Raw genomic sequence first — 19,505 nt, forward strand, 5'->3', positions numbered from 1 at the left:
TATCACAAATAAATATGTAGATGTTCCAAAATAAATTTCGTTAAGGCAAAAAATAACAACAACCAATTCAATAACGTATGTGTATATGCATGTGTGAGAAAAGGCATTTACCACAAATTACGATACAAATTCAAGTTCAAAATATTAGTTTAAACACGTACATTACATTATTCTGCACAAGCAGCTCAACAAAAAAAAAACTAAATCACCTGACAAACTCATTCGTCAAACAGTATATAAGCCCTTAGAATTGGCAACACTCAGTATGGTGTGCAAGAGAGCACAGTGTGAAATCAATAACAGGTGAAGTGAAAAACAAAACTTTTAAGAAGGGATTAAAAGGATAAAGTGTTTTATTTCAAAACTTAAAAATAATTTATATTGAAAAAATAAGAAGTAACACAACACCAAATAAAGTGTTCATAATAAGAAGAAGAAAAATATCTTAACTAAAAACTTAAACTCTTTGCATGCGAAAAGGATCACCATAAATCCTTTTCAATTTAGTTCACACGCGCGGTTTTGTGTTTTTGTCTTGTGTGGTTTTTCTTCTTTACGCGGGTGTTTTGAAATTGGCGATGGCGTTTCTGCTGTGTTGCTTCTCCAATTACAAAATAACTTCAAAATTTTAATTAATTTTGACCTGCAGAAGAACGCGACACTCTATTTGATCATAACCATCAAAAGTTAATGGAAGGCTACCGCAACCGATCGCGTATTTACAAATTAGATATTAAGAATCAATTTTTATACCGCATGACTCCCATCAAGGTGTATTCATTTATAAGCAAGCAATGATCTCTTTTATTACTGCAACGAACTTTTGAGTTTTTCTACTATGCTGTAAAAGTGATGAAAGCCGCCCACGGTTTTTTCTAATGGTGCGAGATAGAAAAATTTTATGTGAATTAGGTTCTGTTTAGACGAATTTTTTTGTGCGAATTTTATCTTAATTAGAACCGAACAAGCGATTTTGCTCATAAAATTAACTCTAAACGCGGATTTTTTTTTCACTGAATCGGTCTGGACCCGCCAAGTCGATTAAAATGAGAATACGTATAACTATGTAGTGTCTACCTCTGTCAAACTCCTAGAAGCGAGTCCCTTCGGCTTACGTTCTTGAAACAAATATCGAATAATACTTAGTTTACAATACTTGGTTCGATCGTTACTTCTTTCTCTTAATCAAATGGTGTGTGACCATCCTCTTTATCGAAGCAAGAGAGCTCTCGTGCGAAAATAACGGGTTGAATATTGGTTTTTACCTATTGGTCGGCCTAAGCAATTATAAAATAGCTTCTGCTTTCCCTGAATCGCACTTAATACCTTCACTTGGTATAATTCAGCATAAATATTTCACCTTACAAACTTTTAATTGCAGCTTGAACACCTATTTATATACCCCTCTTAAAACAACTCGTTTGTCTTCATTCCCGTTAAGCCTATCCAAACCAAATATGTCCTAGGCCTGTGTTTAGATAGCCTAAAAAACAGCAGTAAAATGGGACACGCTATTGGGTGGCATAACAGGAAAGCCAATGAAAATTGATATCGTGTGAACTTACGTTTACAGGTATTTACGTTCTTGCATCACTGAGTGCCATACCAGCACCTGTATGTTGTAACTGTATAAGTTACCGAAGACCTTTATAATTTGACTCAAACCGGTTAGGGATTTTGAGATTTTATGGCCCATAACAAGTTAACATTCATCATTGCTTCTAAATACATTTTTTTTTTTTTTTTTTTTTTTGTTTTTTGTCGGGACAACTAGCAAGTGCAGCACTCAGACATTAATTGAGTCCATTGTACTACACTTGGATTCCCTTTTAATTTTCTTTAAATCTACCCGATCTCCGAAGAAATCTGAGTAGATCTTGTGGTGCCAAGGAGCCAAGATGGTCGCTTCTTAACACATCAGTGCCAAAGACCTCAAACCTGATTCGAGCGAAGGCGGGGCAGACACACAGGGAGTGGTCCGCCGTCTCATCCTCCTCTTCACAAGCTGGGCAGAGTACACTGTCTGAGATGCCCATCCTTTCCATGTGCTTTGCCCACAGAAAGTGGCCCGTCATCAGTCCTACCAGCCGTCTGCACTCCCCTCTGCTTAATGACAGAAGGGTTTGTGACAGTCGATCGGACATGACAGGTAACATCAGTTTTGTCCATCTGCAGCCTCTCTCAGCCTGCCAAGCTCGCTTGTGGGTAGTAATTACCCATTTGCTAACCGTGGCCGTGATGGCCGCAGAGGGGAGTGGCAAAGCGGGCTCTGGGCCAAAGAAATTGGCCTCAGAGCCCATCTTAGCTAAGGAGTCAGAGGTCTCGTTACCCGCGATACCCACGTGTCCCGGGACCCATGTTAGCATCAGGCTATTATGTCTGCCGACATAGTTCAGCCTGGATTTACAGGACTTGACTACCCCTGATGTGGTTGGAGGGCTGTCTAAGGCCATAAGCGTAGCTTGGCTGTCGCTGCAGATACATATAGATCTGCCTCTCCATCGTTTTTCCACAACAAAGTTCATCGCTTCTTGAACCGCATACACCTCCGCTTGAAACACAGATGCATGCATTCCAAGAGCAAAGTGCAGTTCCGTCCCGCTGGATTCCACGTAGACCCCAGAGCCGGAGCCATGCTCGGTCCTGGAGCCATCCGTAAAAATGCGAAAACAGTGTTTGCCGGGCTCATTTTCTGAGTCTCCCCACAACTGAGCCTCTGGTAGCACTACACTGTATCTCTTTTCAAGTACGACCCTTGATGGCATGGAGTCAAGGGGCATGGAGAGAATCGTTCGATCGATGTCCATGCCTTCTCTGTGTTCCAATGCCGGACAAGGGCCGTACCAGTTCCCACTGTGTTTCAGTCTGCAGATGGCCTTCAAGGCCTCTCCTCGGATGAAAGCATCAAGTGGTGGTAAACCAATTAGAGCATCTAGTGCCGGGCCTGAAGTAGTCGGAAAAGCTCCGGTGCAACAGATGGCCACAGTGCGTTGTAGTCTCGATAAGGTCCTCCTAACTCCCACTAGGGAGAGTCTGCTCATCCAGACCACTGATGCATAGGTGATAATGGGTCTTATCATAGCCGTGTAGATCCATAGGACCTTGCTAGGAGAGAGACCCCACGTTTTCCCAAAGACACCTTTGCACTGCCAGAAAGCTGTCAGCGCTTTTGATGCCTTTGTTTCAACGTGTGATTTCCATAGGAGCTTGCTATCGAGGATTACTCCAAGATATTTGATTTCCTTGGATATCTGGATTGTGACTCCTTTTAGCTTTGGCAGAACGAGTCCATCAAGCTTCCTCCTTCTGGTAAAGAGGACAATACCAGTCTTGGCGGGATTTGCCGACAGCCCGTTCGCACAGCACCAAGTGTCAATCCGATCCAGAGTTTTCTGCACTTTCCTGCAGATGTTCATAAGGGAGGAGCCTGTTACCAAACAAGCAACATCGTCCGCATATGCTTGTGCGTAGACTCCCGAATCGTTTAAGGTGGTGAGTAGAGGATCGATTACCATGCACCAGAGCAACGGAGACAGCACACCGCCTTGGGGGCAGCCTCTGTTAACCCCAGATGACACCAGCAGATCTTCCTCTGCTCGCACCGAAATGATTCTTTGGGCCAGCATCGAACGAATCCAATTTACTAGCACCCGGTCTACGCCGTGCCTACTAGCAGAGTTACACATGCTATCAAAAGTGGCATTATCAAACGCCCCCTCTATGTCTAAAAAGATACCCATAGCGTAGTCCCTCCTGTCGATGGCCAGCTCTACCCTAGCAACAAGGTTTTGCAGTGCCGACTCGCAGGATTTTCCACTCTGATAGGCATGCTGAAATAGAGACAGAGGGTGAGCCTTCAGCGACTTCTGACGTATGCGCAGTTCCACCAGTCGTTCGAGACTTTTCAGCATGAAAGAGGTCATGCTGATGGGTCTAAAGCTTTTGGGGCTGGTGTAGTCGTCTTTTCCAACCTTTGGGATGAAAGCGACCCTCACCATCCTCCAAGAGCGTGGTATGTAAGCCAGTGCCAGGCTTGCCGAGAAGATTTTCTTCAGGGCTGCTGTCACGAACTCTGCACCCTCCTTCAGCATGGCAGGATATATGCCATCTGGTCCGGGCGACTTGTAGTCGCCAAAAGATTTGATGGCAAATCGAATGGCGGCCTCATTCACCACAGATCTGGCAACGAACAAGTCATGCCGAGAAGGCGTAGCAGCTCTGACAACTGCCTCTATCAATAAGGGCTGTTGCCGGCTGATGCTTATCTGATTACCAGGAAAGTGAGACTCCATCAGCAAGCTGAGTGTCTCACTTTTCCGCTCCGTGAAGGAGCCATCAGATTTCCTAAGTGACCCCAGCTTTGCCGTTGGGTCCCTTTTCAGGATCCTAACCAATTTCGCCGTGTCACTCAGAGATTCAACACCGCTGCAGAATTCCCTAAGTGAGGCTCTTTTCGATTCCCGAATAAGCCTCTTGTAGTTCTTCTGAACATCACGGTATCGCTTCCAGTCCTCTGCAAGGTTAGTCTTGAGGGCCCGGTTTAGAAATTTTTTCGACTCGCGCCTCAGCATCTGGAGCACTCGATTCCACCAAGGAACGGGAGTCCGGCTGGAGGGAGGTCGAATTGGACAGGCTGACTCAAAACATTCGGTTAGGGCAGCGTTGAGTTTCTCAACAGCCGCCTCAATGGCCTGTTCTTTTCGAAGTCTTGGTGGCGCAACGCCAAGGTCCCGCAACGCCTCCCTAAACTTCTGCCAGTCTGTTTTTCTTGGGTTTCTAGAGGGCAATGGCATGTGTGCCTCCTCGCCACACTGAAACTCAATGTACCTGTGGTCCGAGCACGAATCTTCGGCAAGGACCCTCCAGTTCTTGATTGACCACCCAAGTTTTGAGTTTGATAGGGTTAGATCAATCACCTCCTGTCTTCTAGCCGTTACAAACGTTGGCTGTGAGCCCTTGTTTTGTATGTCTAGGCAGGAGGACGCGATAAATTCGAATAGTCGAGAGCCCCGTCCATTGCACTTGCTGCTGCCCCAGATTGTATGCTGGGCATTAGCATCGCAACATAGGATGAGGCCTAGACTGCGCCGCTCACAGAACCTCACGAGACTAGTGGCCTTCCCGGGTGGTGGCCCTTCCAGAGCATCGTAAGGAAAGTAAGCAGATGCAATCACAAACTTCGACCATCCGCGTCTACCTCTATAACACACCTCAGCCGCTACCAGGTCTTGGCAACAGAATTACTCAAGACCCGTCACAGTGAGATGGGATGATACTATAAGACCGGTCCTAGGTCTGCTAGAACTCCTGTCATATAGTAACGTGGCCCCTTTCAGCGCACTTAAGCCACAGAGACGGCCCCTAAAGACCCAGGGCTCTTGCACTGCTGTTATGTGGGGTAATGTGTGCAGCTGGGAAAACCTTCTACTTAGTAGTGCAGTAGCGGCTTTGGAATGCTGCAAGTTAATTTGCGTCACCGTCAAGGGACGATAGCTACAGGAATCGTCCAAGTCAATCATTTGGGAAAGACATGGAAGCTGGTCGTCCCAAGGAAGAGACTCAGACGGTTCCCGTACCGTGAGCCCATGACATCAACACTGGCCTCGTCCACTCGCACCACAAGAGTAGCACCTTCCTTCCCGTCCCGGTTTTTACTCTTGGTGTACAAGACGACTCGCCAAAGCCTCGTGTTGATGCCCGGATTCTGGGCACGTAGACAGGATAGGACATCCGCCGTAGACAGGTCTGGATCCGGGATCCAGCAGATGGCCTTCCTGAGGGGTACACTCTCCTCGCTGTAGACTGCGAAGCCAGTGGTCCCCATGGGGGGCACGTTATTGACCGCGGTCCTGATCCACTCGAAGTTGGCCAGAGACGCGCACGTCACCTTTATTGGTCCGTCCTTTGTCTCATAGCCCTTCGCGTTGGCTTCCGGACCGGAGGCAATAACCCGACGCATCAGCTGGCTTTTGCAGTATTTGATTTCTGCATCCGTCAGCTGATGGTCGGGCCCCAGTTTTCCAATCACAGCCACAGGTCGTGGGCCAGCAGCCTTTTCGCTATAGGATGGCTTGGCCGCACCCTTGGATGTGCTTGGGCGAAGGTCCAGCTCCCGATCCTCCACTGACGAAGATTTCGCCGGGCAGACAGCTGTGCTGGACATTTTGTCGAGGCGCCAATAGAGACGTGGCTCAGCAGAACCTTTTCCCGCCACATTGACTGGCGCCAAGACCGCGCTCGTACCTTGGGGGGTCGTGGCTCGGTCATTGGCGGCAACCGCAGGGCAGGGAGGTGTGCTGCTTTCAGCCGCCGTCTTTCTCCGCTTGCCTCGAGAGCGAGACAACTTGGGAGTGCCTGTGCCCACCGAAGACTCGGTAGCTTCCGTGGGTGTCACTTCCGCTGACCGAGGTCGTTTGGAAGACACAGACACAGAAGGGCCGGCAGAGCCACATGAGGATTTCTCCCGCATGAGCTCTGCCCGCCGCTTTCTTCTCTTCCTCCTTGCCGCGCTCTTCGATTTCCCTGCTTCTTTGGGAGGTCGTGCAGCCACCGAAGAGACCTCACAACTCAGGCGTTTTTCAGACTCTGAAGGAGAGGAGATTGCGATAGCAACCCCCGTCTCCTCCAGGATGCGCTCTCGCTCGTAGAGCTGAGAGACTTGGGTAATGGTTGGGGCCTCCAGAATCCATGCCCCTGCCGCCGAAGCGGGTGGATTGCCACTTGTGTGGATTCCACCTGGAGTAATATATCCTTTGTTTTCCATTACCTTTTTTTGGTTTTTTTTCGGGACTCCTCCCTAGCCAGTTTGGTTCGCGGATGGCACCCTGATTCTATGCCAACTTTGAGTCATCACACGAGTGTTGAACCCACCCCAACAGGGAAGGCCACTCTTGTGATGCCAGGGCTCCCTATCCACCACATGGGACGCGCCCGATGGGAGATCAAGGAACTCCACACTACTTTGGAGACTAATTGAATTAAGGTTCCTTCAAGTGTAGAGATTCACATGACCCCTTTGACAAAGGGCATCGCTATAGTATTGCTACCTAACTTACTACTAGAAAATAAGCTAATAATCAAATCGATTTGCCATTTAATAGTGAATTGAAAAATAAAATAAAATATGAAATATCAGGTGTGGCTATTAAAGAACAAGGCTGAAATTTAAAACCATTTTATTTCGATTTCTTACATATTTACCTTAACCCTCTAGTGCATAGAAAAGATTTTTTATAATAAAATTATGTTTTGTACTAATTAGAGGCCATAAAACATAAATATAATATTATTTTTATTTGTACGACCCGAATTCGCTCTGTGGCCCTGGAAATTAGCACCCCGCCTCTGGACGGTCTTATGCAGGTAGCTTAAAAAAAATTACTAAAAATACAATACCACTTAAACAAGTAAACAGAAAACGTTTATTTATAAAAATTAAAGTAATAGATAAAATAGTATACAAATTGTTAAGTTTGGTTCAAAGTCTAAGAAGAACGAATATATGTACATATACATTTACTTAGAAATAACTTCCCACCATATCTTCAAAAATGTCCTTTATTCAGCATGAAATTCCTTAAAACATGATTTTTTGACAGACATGCAAAGTGGTATGTTGCATTTTTCGCAATAAACTTGAGTCTCCGATTTACATGGCTTGTTACGACATTGACGTTTACTACTTTTATCGCAGAAATTTGGCCATTGATTGAGACAATCATACCTTATATTGGGTGGTGGTAGGTACAGTAACTTGCTTCCATTTGGTACTTCTTCGGCTTGTTTTTCTGCCGTAGTGGGGCGACCAAATTTTTTCGTTTCCGATATGAGCAGGGGAGTTTCGGCGATTTCTTCCCGAAATCGTGGAAGCTCGACACGCTGATGTTTTTCACGGTTGATGCGATGGTATAAAACGTAAGCATTCACTATTGCCAAGTCGATAACATGGTGAAATATACGAGATGGCCATTTACGAGTCTTCATGCAAATTTTGTAGTGACCAATTAGACTGTCCATCAAGTCCACTCCGCCCATGTGCCGGTTGTATTCTTTGACAATGTTTGGACAGCTCACATATTCATACTGTTTTCTATTGCGGTTATAGCGACGGGACAATGTGTTTCGGTCGCTCGGATTATTCGAGTTAAATGGCTGCACACCTGCATACGTTGACGCTAAACGAACTGGTTTGCTGTCCTTCCAAACAACAGTAGAAATATCTACTCCAAATGCGGTGGCAACGAAATCCTCCAAATATCCACGAGGAGCTTTTTTCACCACTAGCTGTTCATCGGCAGATAGCTTACAGTTTTTCACACGGTTGGCTCGAAAAGTTCCAAGCGAATAAATTCCGCGGGAAAGAGAAAGATCAGATACAGAAATGTTGTTTGCTGTTTCTTGTAGAAAGGAATCCTTTTGATTGGGGACCACAAAATCTGGGTCATTCACGTCGTTGTCACTATCGAAATCATCGCCTTCAATTTCCTCATCACTGTTTTCGCAAAAGTCCATAAAGTCGTTGAACTCCTCATCTGACATCTTCGACAAGTCGTATTTGCGTTTGCGTCCCCACCGCGACATTTTTCTAGTGATAAAAAATATAAATCAGCATAATATGTGAACTGGAAGTTCAAAATAACTGAACATTTTTTTTGAACGCACTGCATACGGCCTCCTGTAGACGGTTGCAGCGTGAAGCACACAGTGGCACAATGTACATAAAAAAAAACTTGGAGAGGACTTTATCTCACTCTACACTTCTCAATCTACTTACCAAATATTTTTTTAACTCAATATTCCAATAGGGCACTTCTTAGGAAGTCTCACAAAAACACCTTCTCAAAAAATACTTTTTTCGGTTATTTGATCACTTCTTTTAATTCCACTTGCAAAATTTTTGTAATATGAGCACATGCAGCTTTTACGATCAAGGGTAAACTGAAGAATATGAATCGTGTAAGCTGCATGACAAACAAAAAACCACTTTCTGTTTTTAGTTTATTTTTTTTTTGCTTTTAAGTGTTGCCCGCCTGTAGGCGGTTATATGCACTAGAGGGTTAATTAATCACACCTTCCCTACAATACACCAAGTGAGTTTTTCTTTGCTCGAAACAGAGCACGAAAGTTTTTCTCATCAGCCTCTTCAGGGTGCGTGCTTCTTTCTCTTTCAGAGATTCATCGGATTTGAATTTTGTGCCTTTTAACTCAGATGGGAAGAAGATCGTACGACGCGAAATCCGGCGAATGAGTCCAGAGATCTTACACTGAGGTAATATAATTGTCTAGAACTATTTACTGACAAAATGGAATAAGTCGGAAAATTACGCTGAAGCAGAACTATAACTTGTCCGCCCAAAATTATGGCCGTATTTTCTTTACCTTTTAATGGATTTCAGTAAAAATGTAAATGTAGTGTTGTTGACTAATAATTTGAAAGCCAGATTTAGTTTTAGTAGCGATTTTTGTAAACTGCATTGATATTTTCAAAACAGCATAGAAATTTTGAGGCGGCCGCCGCTGCCGAATGGGTTGGTGCGTGACTACCATTCGGAATTCACAGAGAGAACGTAGGTTCGAATCTCGGTGAAACACCAAAATTAAGAAAAGGTTAATTAGCGGTCGCCCCTCGGCAGGCAATGGCAAACCCCCGAGTGTATTTCTGCCATGAAAAAGTTCCTCATAAAAATATCTACCGTTCGGAGTCGGCTTAAAACTGACGGCCCCTCCATTTGTGGAACAACTGTAAGAAATGGGATTGCCACCGTAAAAGAACATATACATATAACCACTCACAAGCTACTTTTCCAGTTGTTTGCTAGTAGCATTTCACCAACATCCACAAAATTAATTATTAGTTTAAGTTAACAAGTTTCAGCTTCAGATCAACTATCTTTAAAAGTCGATTCCTTATAACGTCTGCGATCGTCTATATTGTAAAATGCACTGCAACAGAATGAAAGGAGGTACTTTACTTTTGGCCGTGTTGGCCACTATTACAACCTCTGGGGCGGCGATGCACAGTCGTGGTTCACCACCTCAATATAGTAAGCATCCTGCCGGACGTATCATGCCTATACGGTTCGTTGATTTGGATGAGTCGGATGTCGATTTGAATTATCGGCTGCCAAACGCTACTGAACCACTACACTACGACGTCGAACTGACAACGAATGTGCACAACGGCACGAAGAGATTCACAGGCACTGTAAAAATTCTATTAGAAGTTATCGACAACACAAATACCATAGTTTTGCATGAACGTCAACTGTCAGAAATCAAAGCAACCATTTCAAACGCAAACGGAACGGGTGGTGTTCAAGAACAGCTAAGCACCTCGTATGAGGAGGCACGTGAATTTCTTAGTCTAACACCAACAAACGAGTCACTCATCTTTAGCAAAGGCACCTTTTGGGTTTTGACCATAACCTATGCAGGAGAATTGCGTGTCGATAATTTGGGATTTTACTTGTCCACCTATACAGATGAAAAAGACAACACACAGTAAGTGAAATCTTGACCGTTATCAATAGCATTTTTCATGGAAACCGCATATGCCTTGTACTTCTAGTTATTTAGCAACGACACAATTTGAGCCGACCGATGCTCGACATGCATTCCCCTGCTTCGATGAGCCAGCCAAGCGTGCGACATTCACAATCACTATTAACCATGATCCCTCATTAAATGCCATATCAAATATGCCTCTGGACGAAGAAATGAGCAGGTAACTGTGATAAATAAATGTCGTAGGTATGTATTAATTTTTCCCCAACTAGACCTGGATATTCAGTCTTCCAAATGACTCCTAGCATGCCAACTTATTTAGTAGCGTTTGTTGTGTCCGATTTCGAATATACCGAAGGAGTGTTGAACTCGATTCTACAAAGAGTCTACACCCGTCCAGGTACAAAGCAGAATCAGCAATTGGCATTGGTTTCCGGAATGTTGTTTCTGCAAAGCCTTGCTGAATACTACAATTTCGATTTCGTACTGCCGAAACTCTATCAAGTTGGTGTGCCAGATTTTGCAGCTGGTGGCATGGAAAACTGGGGCTTAGTTACGTATCGAGAGGAGTATATGATCTACAACAAGACGATATCGACATCACGTGTACAAATATATGACGACAATATCATTGCCCACGAACACTGCCATCAATGGTTTGGAAACTTAGTAACTCTCAAATGGTGGACGTATCTTTGGCTGAAAGAAGGTTTTGCTAACTTCTTCGCTTGGAAGACGATAGATGCGGTAAATGATCGAAATAATGGTAAAAAAGATAATTTTATATTAATTTTTTCTTTGTTTATTAGGTATATCCTGACTGGGACGTTTATCAGATGTTCCTTATCGACGACTTTCAAGTTGCACTCGCTGCTGATGGTTCAGGCCAAGCAAATCCAATGACGCATTACGTGCAAACTCCATCCGAGATCTCTGCACGTTACGATGATATTTCGTATTCGAAAGCAGCCTCGGTACTGTATATGTGGCAGTGTGTGTTGACCGACGAAGTGTTCCGCCAAGGACTAAATCTTTATTTGACTACAAAGTAAGTGTGTTTGTACATTTATCGCAACCCATTATAGGCAGCAGCTCTCATTGAGAATGACCGTTGCATAGTTTGTTGGATAGCTATTAGTTAACATATGTAGAGATTGTTTTATCATTAAGCAATCTGTCATCACGCGGGTTGCTGTTATGAGATCTAACAGTTGAGAGAATGGCTTATATGAAAGCTGGTAGTAGTATTCTAAACACAATTCTTTGAGATTTCAAGGCGAAATACCATTAGGCTAACTAACATATAAGTGTAATCATCGGATGGCGACGCAGGATGAAGGGATTACCAATTTATTTGCTATATATTGCGATATACAGACATACATACAATAATACACTTATATATAATAATGACATATACGATAAAGTATTCTCACCTTCTGATAATTGAAACGTCCTTGTCCTCCAGTCGTTTTGGAGTGATACTAGATTTACATTTTACAACGAAAGTAACCTCGCCCAATAACGTTTAACACGGTAGGCGTTATTAACACTAGGGTGGCTAAAACTTTATAGGAATTTAGGGTGTGGCCTAAAGAATAAGAATATCAGAAATTATATAAAAGTGAGTGCATTATCGTTGCACTCCCTTCGCACTCTGGAGAATTCGACTATTAATCCCCTTCCTCAACAGCTTACTCCACTAATTGTAAGGAAGTAGTAATCTCAATTAGTTGATTTGGTGGAGTAATAGTTTTTTCTAACCATCCAACTGTACTATAAGTATTTACATTTACATATCTTAAGGGAACCGATTTACCAAGTCGACCCGTCCATCCGTTAGTCCTCTCCTAAAGTATTAAACACGTTCGGGGTCAACTAAAGCCAATTTATGTGCTTATGTACGACCTTTTGAGAAATGGTGCAGGTCTTAAGTCTTCTTCTTCTTAATTGGCGCGATAACCGCTTACGCGATTTTGGCCGAGTGTAACAAAGCGCACCAGTTGTTTCTTTCCTGTGCTAAGTGGCGCCAAGTGAATACATCAAGTGAAGCCAAGTCCCACTCCACCTGTTCTTTCCAACGCAGAGGAGGCCTTCCTCTTCCTCTACTACCACCAGCCGGAGCGTTTGTATCCATTCGGACGACATGACCCAGCCAACGTAGCCGCTGGATCTTTATTCGCTGCGCTATGTCGTAAAGCTCATACAGCTCATCGTTCCATCGCCTGCGATATTCGCCGTTGCCAACGTGCAAAGGTCTAAACATCTTACGCAGAATCTTTCTCTCAAACACCCAAACGTCGCTCCATCGGATGTTGTCATCGTCCACGCTTCTGCGCCATATGTTAGGACGGGCATGATGAGAGTCTTTTAGAGTGTTAGTTTTGTTCGTCGAGAGAGAACTTTACTATTCAATTGCCTACTTAGTCCAAAGTAGCACTTGTTTGCAAGAGAGATTCTACGTTGAATTTCAAGGCTGACATTGGGTTTGGTGTTAATGCTGGTTCCTGAGTAAACGAAGTCCTTTACAACCTCGAAATTTCTAACTGTCAACAGTGACGTGGGTGCCGATACGCGAGTGCGCCGACTTTTTGTTTAATGACAGGAGGTACTTCGTTTTGTCCTCGTTCACCACCAGACCCATTCGCTTTGTCTCTTTATCCAGTTTGGAGAAGGCAGAACTAAGGCCGATGATGTCGATATCATCGGCATACGCCAAGAATTGTACGCTCTTATAAAAAATTGTACCTGAGCAATTAAATTCTGCGGCTCGTACGAAACTCTCCAACATCAGGTTAAAGAAGTCATACGACAGCGAGTCACCCTGTCTGAATCCTCGTTTTGTATCAAATGGCTCGGAGAGATCCTTCCCAATTCTGACGGCACTGCTCGATTGAGCAACGTCATCTTGCATAGCCGTATTAGTTTGCGGGGATACCAAATTCAAACATCGCGGCATACAGGAAACTCCTCTTCGTACTGTCGAATGCAACTTTGAAGTCGACGAAAAGATGGTGTGTGTCAATTCTCCTTTCATGGGTATTTTCCAAGAATTGGCATTTTGTAAATATTTGGTCGATGGTAGACTTTCCAGGTCTAAAGCCACACTGATAAGGTCCAATCAGTTGGTTGGCGGTGGGCTTCAGCCTTTCACACAATACGCTGGCTAAAACGTTATAGGCGATATTTAGAAGACTAGTCCCGCGGTAATTGACACAGTTTGCAGTATCGCCCTTCTTATGGATTGGGCAGAGCACACTTAAATTCCAATCGGCAGGCATGCTTTCATCCGACCATATTTTGCATTGAAGCTGATGAGTGCACCTTACCAGCTCCTCGCCGCCATGTTTGAATAGCTCAGCCGGCATTCCGTCAGCGCCCGCGAGTTTGTTTTTCTTTAGCCGCATTATAGCTCACCTTGCTCTTACGTATGAGCGTTTAATTCAAAACTATGATTTGAAACTTATTCTTGGTATATCTATACAAAAGGTACTATTTTATTTGACTTCTTTCATTTTCCTGTGAGCGACAAAATGTATCTACATATTACGAACATTTTCCTTGCAGTATTTCACATAAAATATATCAGATGTAAATATTCTCCAATTTCACCACAAAAAACTTCAAAAGCGATGTATGACAGCTATTATTCCTTGCCCCCTTTTTCAAAAGCCTTTGCCATAGCATGGATTTTTTCGGTTTGATGTTGTACGGTATTCAACAATCCCTTATTTGTTTTAATATTAAATTAATTTTTTTCTATCACTATTTTGAATTTTCCAACAGTCAGTATACTGCTACTGATGAGTCGCAACTTTTCGAAGCTCTTAGTAATGCTGCTGATGCACAAAACGTATCACTTCCTGCGACTATGGCGGCTATGTTCTCAAGTTGGTCTCAACAATCCGGTTATCCTCTACTCACCGTTACACGTAATTACAACAATAACACATTCACCATAACCCAAGATGCTTTCTTCCCAAACAAAAATCAAACATCTGACAAAACTTGGTACATCCCCTTGAATTATGCCCACAAATCAAATCCAGACTACCGTAACACCACCGCATCGCATTTTATGCTCAAAACGAAAGAAATCGAAATCAGCGATAATAGTCTAGCAGCTGATGATTGGTTGATTCTCAATAAACAATCGACCGGTTTCTATCGCATCAATTACGATGAACAAAACTGGAATCTTATCATTGATGAGCTGAAATCACGACCATACAAATTCCATTCACGCAATCGAGCTCAACTAATTTACGACCTCTACCAGTACACTTCTACAGATCGCATCGACTACAGCATGCTATTTAATTTATTGCAATATCTGCCGAACGAGGATCAGTACGCACCTTGGGCTACGACCTACTCTCTAATTTTTACATTGAAAGTGTATCTGAATAGTGATACGGAATACAACAATTTCTTACTCTACGTAGCCTCATTGGTGACAGGACATTTTGAGAAGTTAGGCCTGAATGATGTATCTGGAGCACAGCGTCTTACCGTGCTAGTACGTAACCTCGTCATTGAACTCGCTTGCTTGTCAGGAGTTGAGAGCTGTCTGACGGAGACGAAAAACAAATTAAAGGAAATAGTGGACAATGGTATCACCATCGAACCAAGCTTACGATGGAATGTATACTGTTACGGCATACGTCAGTCCGGTGATACTGAATTCGATTTTGTCTATAACCAAATATTGCAATCCAGTGATCAAGCGTTTCGTGACTCACTCACCTCTACATTGGGTTGTTCGCAAACCGAGTCTCAACTACAAAAATTTGTGAGTAGCTCAATCAATGTGTCTGTTGAATGGCGATCACAAGAGCGCATCACCTTACTCGGTGCAGTGTATTCGAGCAGCAGTGTTGGACTCTTAGTGTGTATTGAATTTCTCAACGAAAATTGGGAGGCATACAGTAATTTAAATCCGGAATTCACCGGAGTCAACCCACTTTATCAAGCAATGGTTGACATGTCCACCTACATATTTAACAATGAACAAGAAACCAAAGTGAGTATTGAAATATGCACACTTCTTATTTGCACTATCTTACAATTTGTCCCCCATTTTGTGATGTATCTTTACAGTATTTGGCGTTACTGGATAAGGTAAAGGGCAGCGATAAGCTGCCAAACGATTTGGAGACTGTCGCCAAAGCAAATATTCAATCTAATTTTGACTGGTTGAACGAAAATCGTGATCCGATTATGTTGTGGATGAAAAAGTTCGCCGAGGGTGGCAGTGCTGCACTCTAAAGCGAATGGTTGCTGAGATATCGGTATTAATAATCGGAATATATAAGTACATAGTAAATGAGGCAGTGTGCTGGTATTCCCATAGTTCTTTAAACCGTATGAAATCGATAAATGTATGTAATTTAAACTATAAGTAAATAAATATCATAAATGGCAGAATTTAAATATCTCTAAAATAATTAAATCTTTGAATGAGAGGTCCTGTGGCCCTATGTTCCACACTGTAACTCTAGGAATTCATGATGATGGTAAAAGGTCCGGTACAAAAGCATAAGCCCATATTTGGTTTCTAGAAAAAGCTTTAGTAACCTGTGGTTTTGAAAGTTTAGTAAGACAGTTGTATATTTGAACATAATCGGGAATTCAAAACATGAAATCAATCACGAATTTGCAATATGCGCTTTAAAAAAATACCGTTGGGCACCTTCGAAAACTGCGCTGAGGTGTCTGCTATTAAGCCGCTCTGCCGCAAGTAGCTACAAATCGTAAGGAAGGCTCATTAAATAGAAATGTGGACAGCCCAGTTAGTGTCTCAAAGGGAAAGAATGTGCAAAGAAATGCCAGATCTAAAGAAATGAAGCCTTGTACCTTCCTTTCCAATTCCTTTACATCGCCTTCACGTGGTGACACTGTTAACCTAGTGCCAAGATCAAGTAGCTGTCTTCACGTAAGAAAGAGGAAACCTTGGTGGAAGCTCTAGGAACGAAAGATGTAAGATAAGAACTCCCGAAAGGGACTGTCCTTTAGGCTGACAACTTAATGTCAGTATAAAAGTACTTGTCTCGACACGTCAGCAACAGCCTCGGAGAAGAAATCGACATCGATACCGATCGGGCAACGTTTGGAGGACTCGAAGTACAAAAATACCATAGAAAATATTTTATTTAACGAAAATCGCACAAATAACCACTCAGATCAATGGACGTGGAAGATCAATGATTCCATTGATTCCATTCCATCTAAAAGATGCAATAATAAAAACCGCAAAGAATGCTATTGGAAAGGAAGCTAAATAAAATGTAAAGTATTTACTAATACTCTATTTGAGACACTGAATATTTATGCTGAAGACATCTTAGGCGATTCCCAATGTGGTTTCAGAAACTCCCACTCAACTATCGATCAAGGTTTTACTGTCCATCAGATATTTGAGAAGTTTACGAATATAACATTGATATATTTTGCCTCTTTGTTGACCTGAAATGGGCATTTGACAAAAAAGACAAAAAAAAAAACAAATAAAATACAGGGTGGGCCAAATAAGACCTACTAATGACTCAAGACTACTGCCTAACAGTATGCGCAGTTGCTCCATCTTGTGGAAACCACAAATTAGAATACTGCTCCGCCATTGGCCGCAAAAAGTTTTGAATCAATGTTTTGTAAGAAGCTCCTGAAATCGATTCTGTCGTTCCATCCTCATTTTCGAAGAAATATGGATCGATTAGTGTTAGTGACTAGAGTTAGTGGCCATAACACCGCACCAAACAGTACATTTAGATGGGTGCAACTGATGTTGGTGTGTTGCCCTTGGGTTTTCAGAGCCCCACAATCTACAGTTTTGTTTGTTGACATAACCATTTAAATGGGACTGCGCTTCATCTGACATCAAAAAATTATTTAAAAAATCAATTTGTGTGGCTAATTGTGTAAGAATAGAAAAACTCGATAATTTTAACGCGTTGTGTTGTACTGTAGGGTTCGATAATAAATTTGCAACAATTTAATTATAACCTACAAAACGAGAAAAATAAATACACATATGGTATGTCAAAAAATTAAAAAGTTATTTGTGCTTAACATTGTTAGGTCTTATTTGGCCCACCCTGTAGTACAAGGTGAGGTCCAAAATAAAAAGGATTGGCGTCACAAAAATGTTTTTGATGGCGCCATCTTTTTAATGAGTTAGTTCTTTGGAAGTTACATCCCTTAGCTGACTTCCAGTGAAAGCTTGGTGACATTCGGTTCAGTGGAAGGGAATATATAGCGCCTAAAGGGTCAGTACGTTTGCGTCATCGTTACAGAAATGAGTTTCGAAGAAAGAGTAGTTACACGTTTCAGAGATGGTTGTGAGGACATACATGAAATTGAACATACGGACCGCCCAAAATCAGTAACAACCGAAAACTCCATCGAAATTGTTCGTAAATTTATCTAAAATGAACTAAAATCATGGTTGAAATTCATGGAAACGGATTTGAATATCTCCAAAACATCGATTTATTGCATTTTAACTGCTCATTTGGGCTGAGGAAAGGTCTGTGTACGTTTCGTTCCGCACAAGTGAACTGAGGACCAAAAATTGCTCAGAATTCAACATTCGAAAGGCCTCATTAAAGAGGCGAGGAAAGACGATACCTTCCTTTACAACATTGTAGCTGGTGATGAAACGTGGTGTTTCCAACATGAATCTGAAACTAAGCGTCAAAGTGCCGAATGGAAGGCCCTAGACGAGCCCCAAACCAAAAAATCGCGTTTGGAGAAGACAAAAATCTATTCAATGCTCATTTGTTTTCACGATTCCAAGGGAATTGTCCACAAGGCGTTCTTGCCAACGGGCCAAGCCGTCAATGCAATTTTTTATCTTGGCGTTTTGAAGCGTTTGTTGCATCGCATTCGACGAATTCGCCCTGAATACCACGAAGGAGGAAGCTGGCGCTTATTGCATGATAATGCACCATCTCATGGATCCACTCCTGTTACCGATTTTTTGACTAGAAATTGTATATGGCTCCCTGTGACTTCTACCTATTCGGAAAATTGCATTTGGCCATGAGAGGAAAACGTTTGCGTCTGTTGAGGTCATTCAAAAGGCTTGTAATTATTAAATGCTTCACACAACCGTTCAAGAAATAAGCCCGAATGGAACACTATTTCAATGATTTTCAGATAAGTGCCTGCGCTGATTATATTCTTATGACGACTAAAAGCAGACCCACTTTTAGACGCATCTTTAAACATGTTGATAAAAATGCAAAAGCCCTAGAACTACATGTAAAAACTGAGAAAATTAAATACATGATTCGATTTGCCAACAACATTACGCGCCATGATCTATCTATAAATAACGTTTTTTCGAAAATATCATTAAATACCATATATATTATTTAAAGACTTAAGTTTCTAAAATATCCACAGGATTCGTTGACACGACAGAAACCAACCGCATTCGCTACAGCAATGAAATCGAAGAAATTCTTCAAAGACAAAATGTACTACGTTTTATCAAAGCCCAACGGATTAGATGGATTGAGCACGTACTGCGCATGTCGAAAGAGCGAAATGCTAGGAAAGCTTTTATTTCAACACCCACTGGAGAAAGATGGTTAAATAACGTGAAATCAGATCTTAAGCAAATAAACGTACACAACTGGACAGATGAAGCCAGGGATAGAATAAAGTGGAGAAAAATTGTTGACGAAGCTACGGACCACCACGGGCTGTGAAGTTAAGAAAAGTAAGAGGGGCAGCCCAGTTTGTCCTTAATGCCAAAAGGTATTCGACAATATGATCAAACCGAGGATGGTGGTACAAAAATTCAATAATATGTCTTTGTTTTAGAACTGATGTTAGCCCTTACGCATTTACCGTAGGCGTTTGACACTTATGTCATAGCATAAATGAAGCCAACATAGCGCTGCCCTTGAACTATCGTACGGGATAATCAGTGTCAGAATGGCATCATAGCATGGGTGTCCACTTTGTCGGTGATGCAGGCTACAACATCTCCCGCT

General features: G+C 42.6%; 2 protein-coding genes across 4 annotated transcripts; one reads left to right on the forward strand and one right to left on the reverse strand.

Moving 5' to 3' along the window:
* Positions 1-271: 271 nt before the first annotated feature.
* LOC129235808 (aminopeptidase N-like) lies at positions 272-15,936 on the forward strand. Of its 3 annotated transcripts, none has more exons than XM_054869846.1 (7): positions 272-303; positions 9,861-10,500; positions 10,568-10,723; positions 10,776-11,250; positions 11,313-11,551; positions 14,290-15,526; positions 15,604-15,936. In XM_054869846.1, exons 2-7 carry the CDS (start codon positions 9,938-9,940, stop codon positions 15,769-15,771), a joined length of 2,838 nt encoding a protein of 945 aa, XP_054725821.1. In that variant the 5' UTR covers positions 272-303; positions 9,861-9,937; the 3' UTR covers positions 15,772-15,936. The 3 variants fall into 3 exon arrangements, with proteins under 3 accessions (XP_054725821.1, XP_054725823.1, XP_054725824.1); XM_054869848.1 differs by having other exon boundaries at positions 274-303; positions 9,875-10,500; XM_054869849.1 differs by having other exon boundaries at positions 274-303; positions 9,881-10,500.
* LOC129236848 (piggyBac transposable element-derived protein 3-like) lies at positions 7,558-8,580 on the reverse strand. Its single transcript, XM_054871111.1, has one exon. The coding sequence runs from the start codon at positions 8,578-8,580 to the stop codon at positions 7,558-7,560; it is 1,023 nt and encodes a 340-aa protein (XP_054727086.1).
* Positions 15,937-19,505: the final 3,569 nt, after the last annotated feature.

Source organism: Anastrepha obliqua, chromosome 1, assembly GCF_027943255.1.
Source record: "Anastrepha obliqua isolate idAnaObli1 chromosome 1, idAnaObli1_1.0, whole genome shotgun sequence".
Classification (NCBI taxonomy): Eukaryota; Metazoa; Arthropoda; class Insecta; order Diptera; family Tephritidae; genus Anastrepha; species Anastrepha obliqua.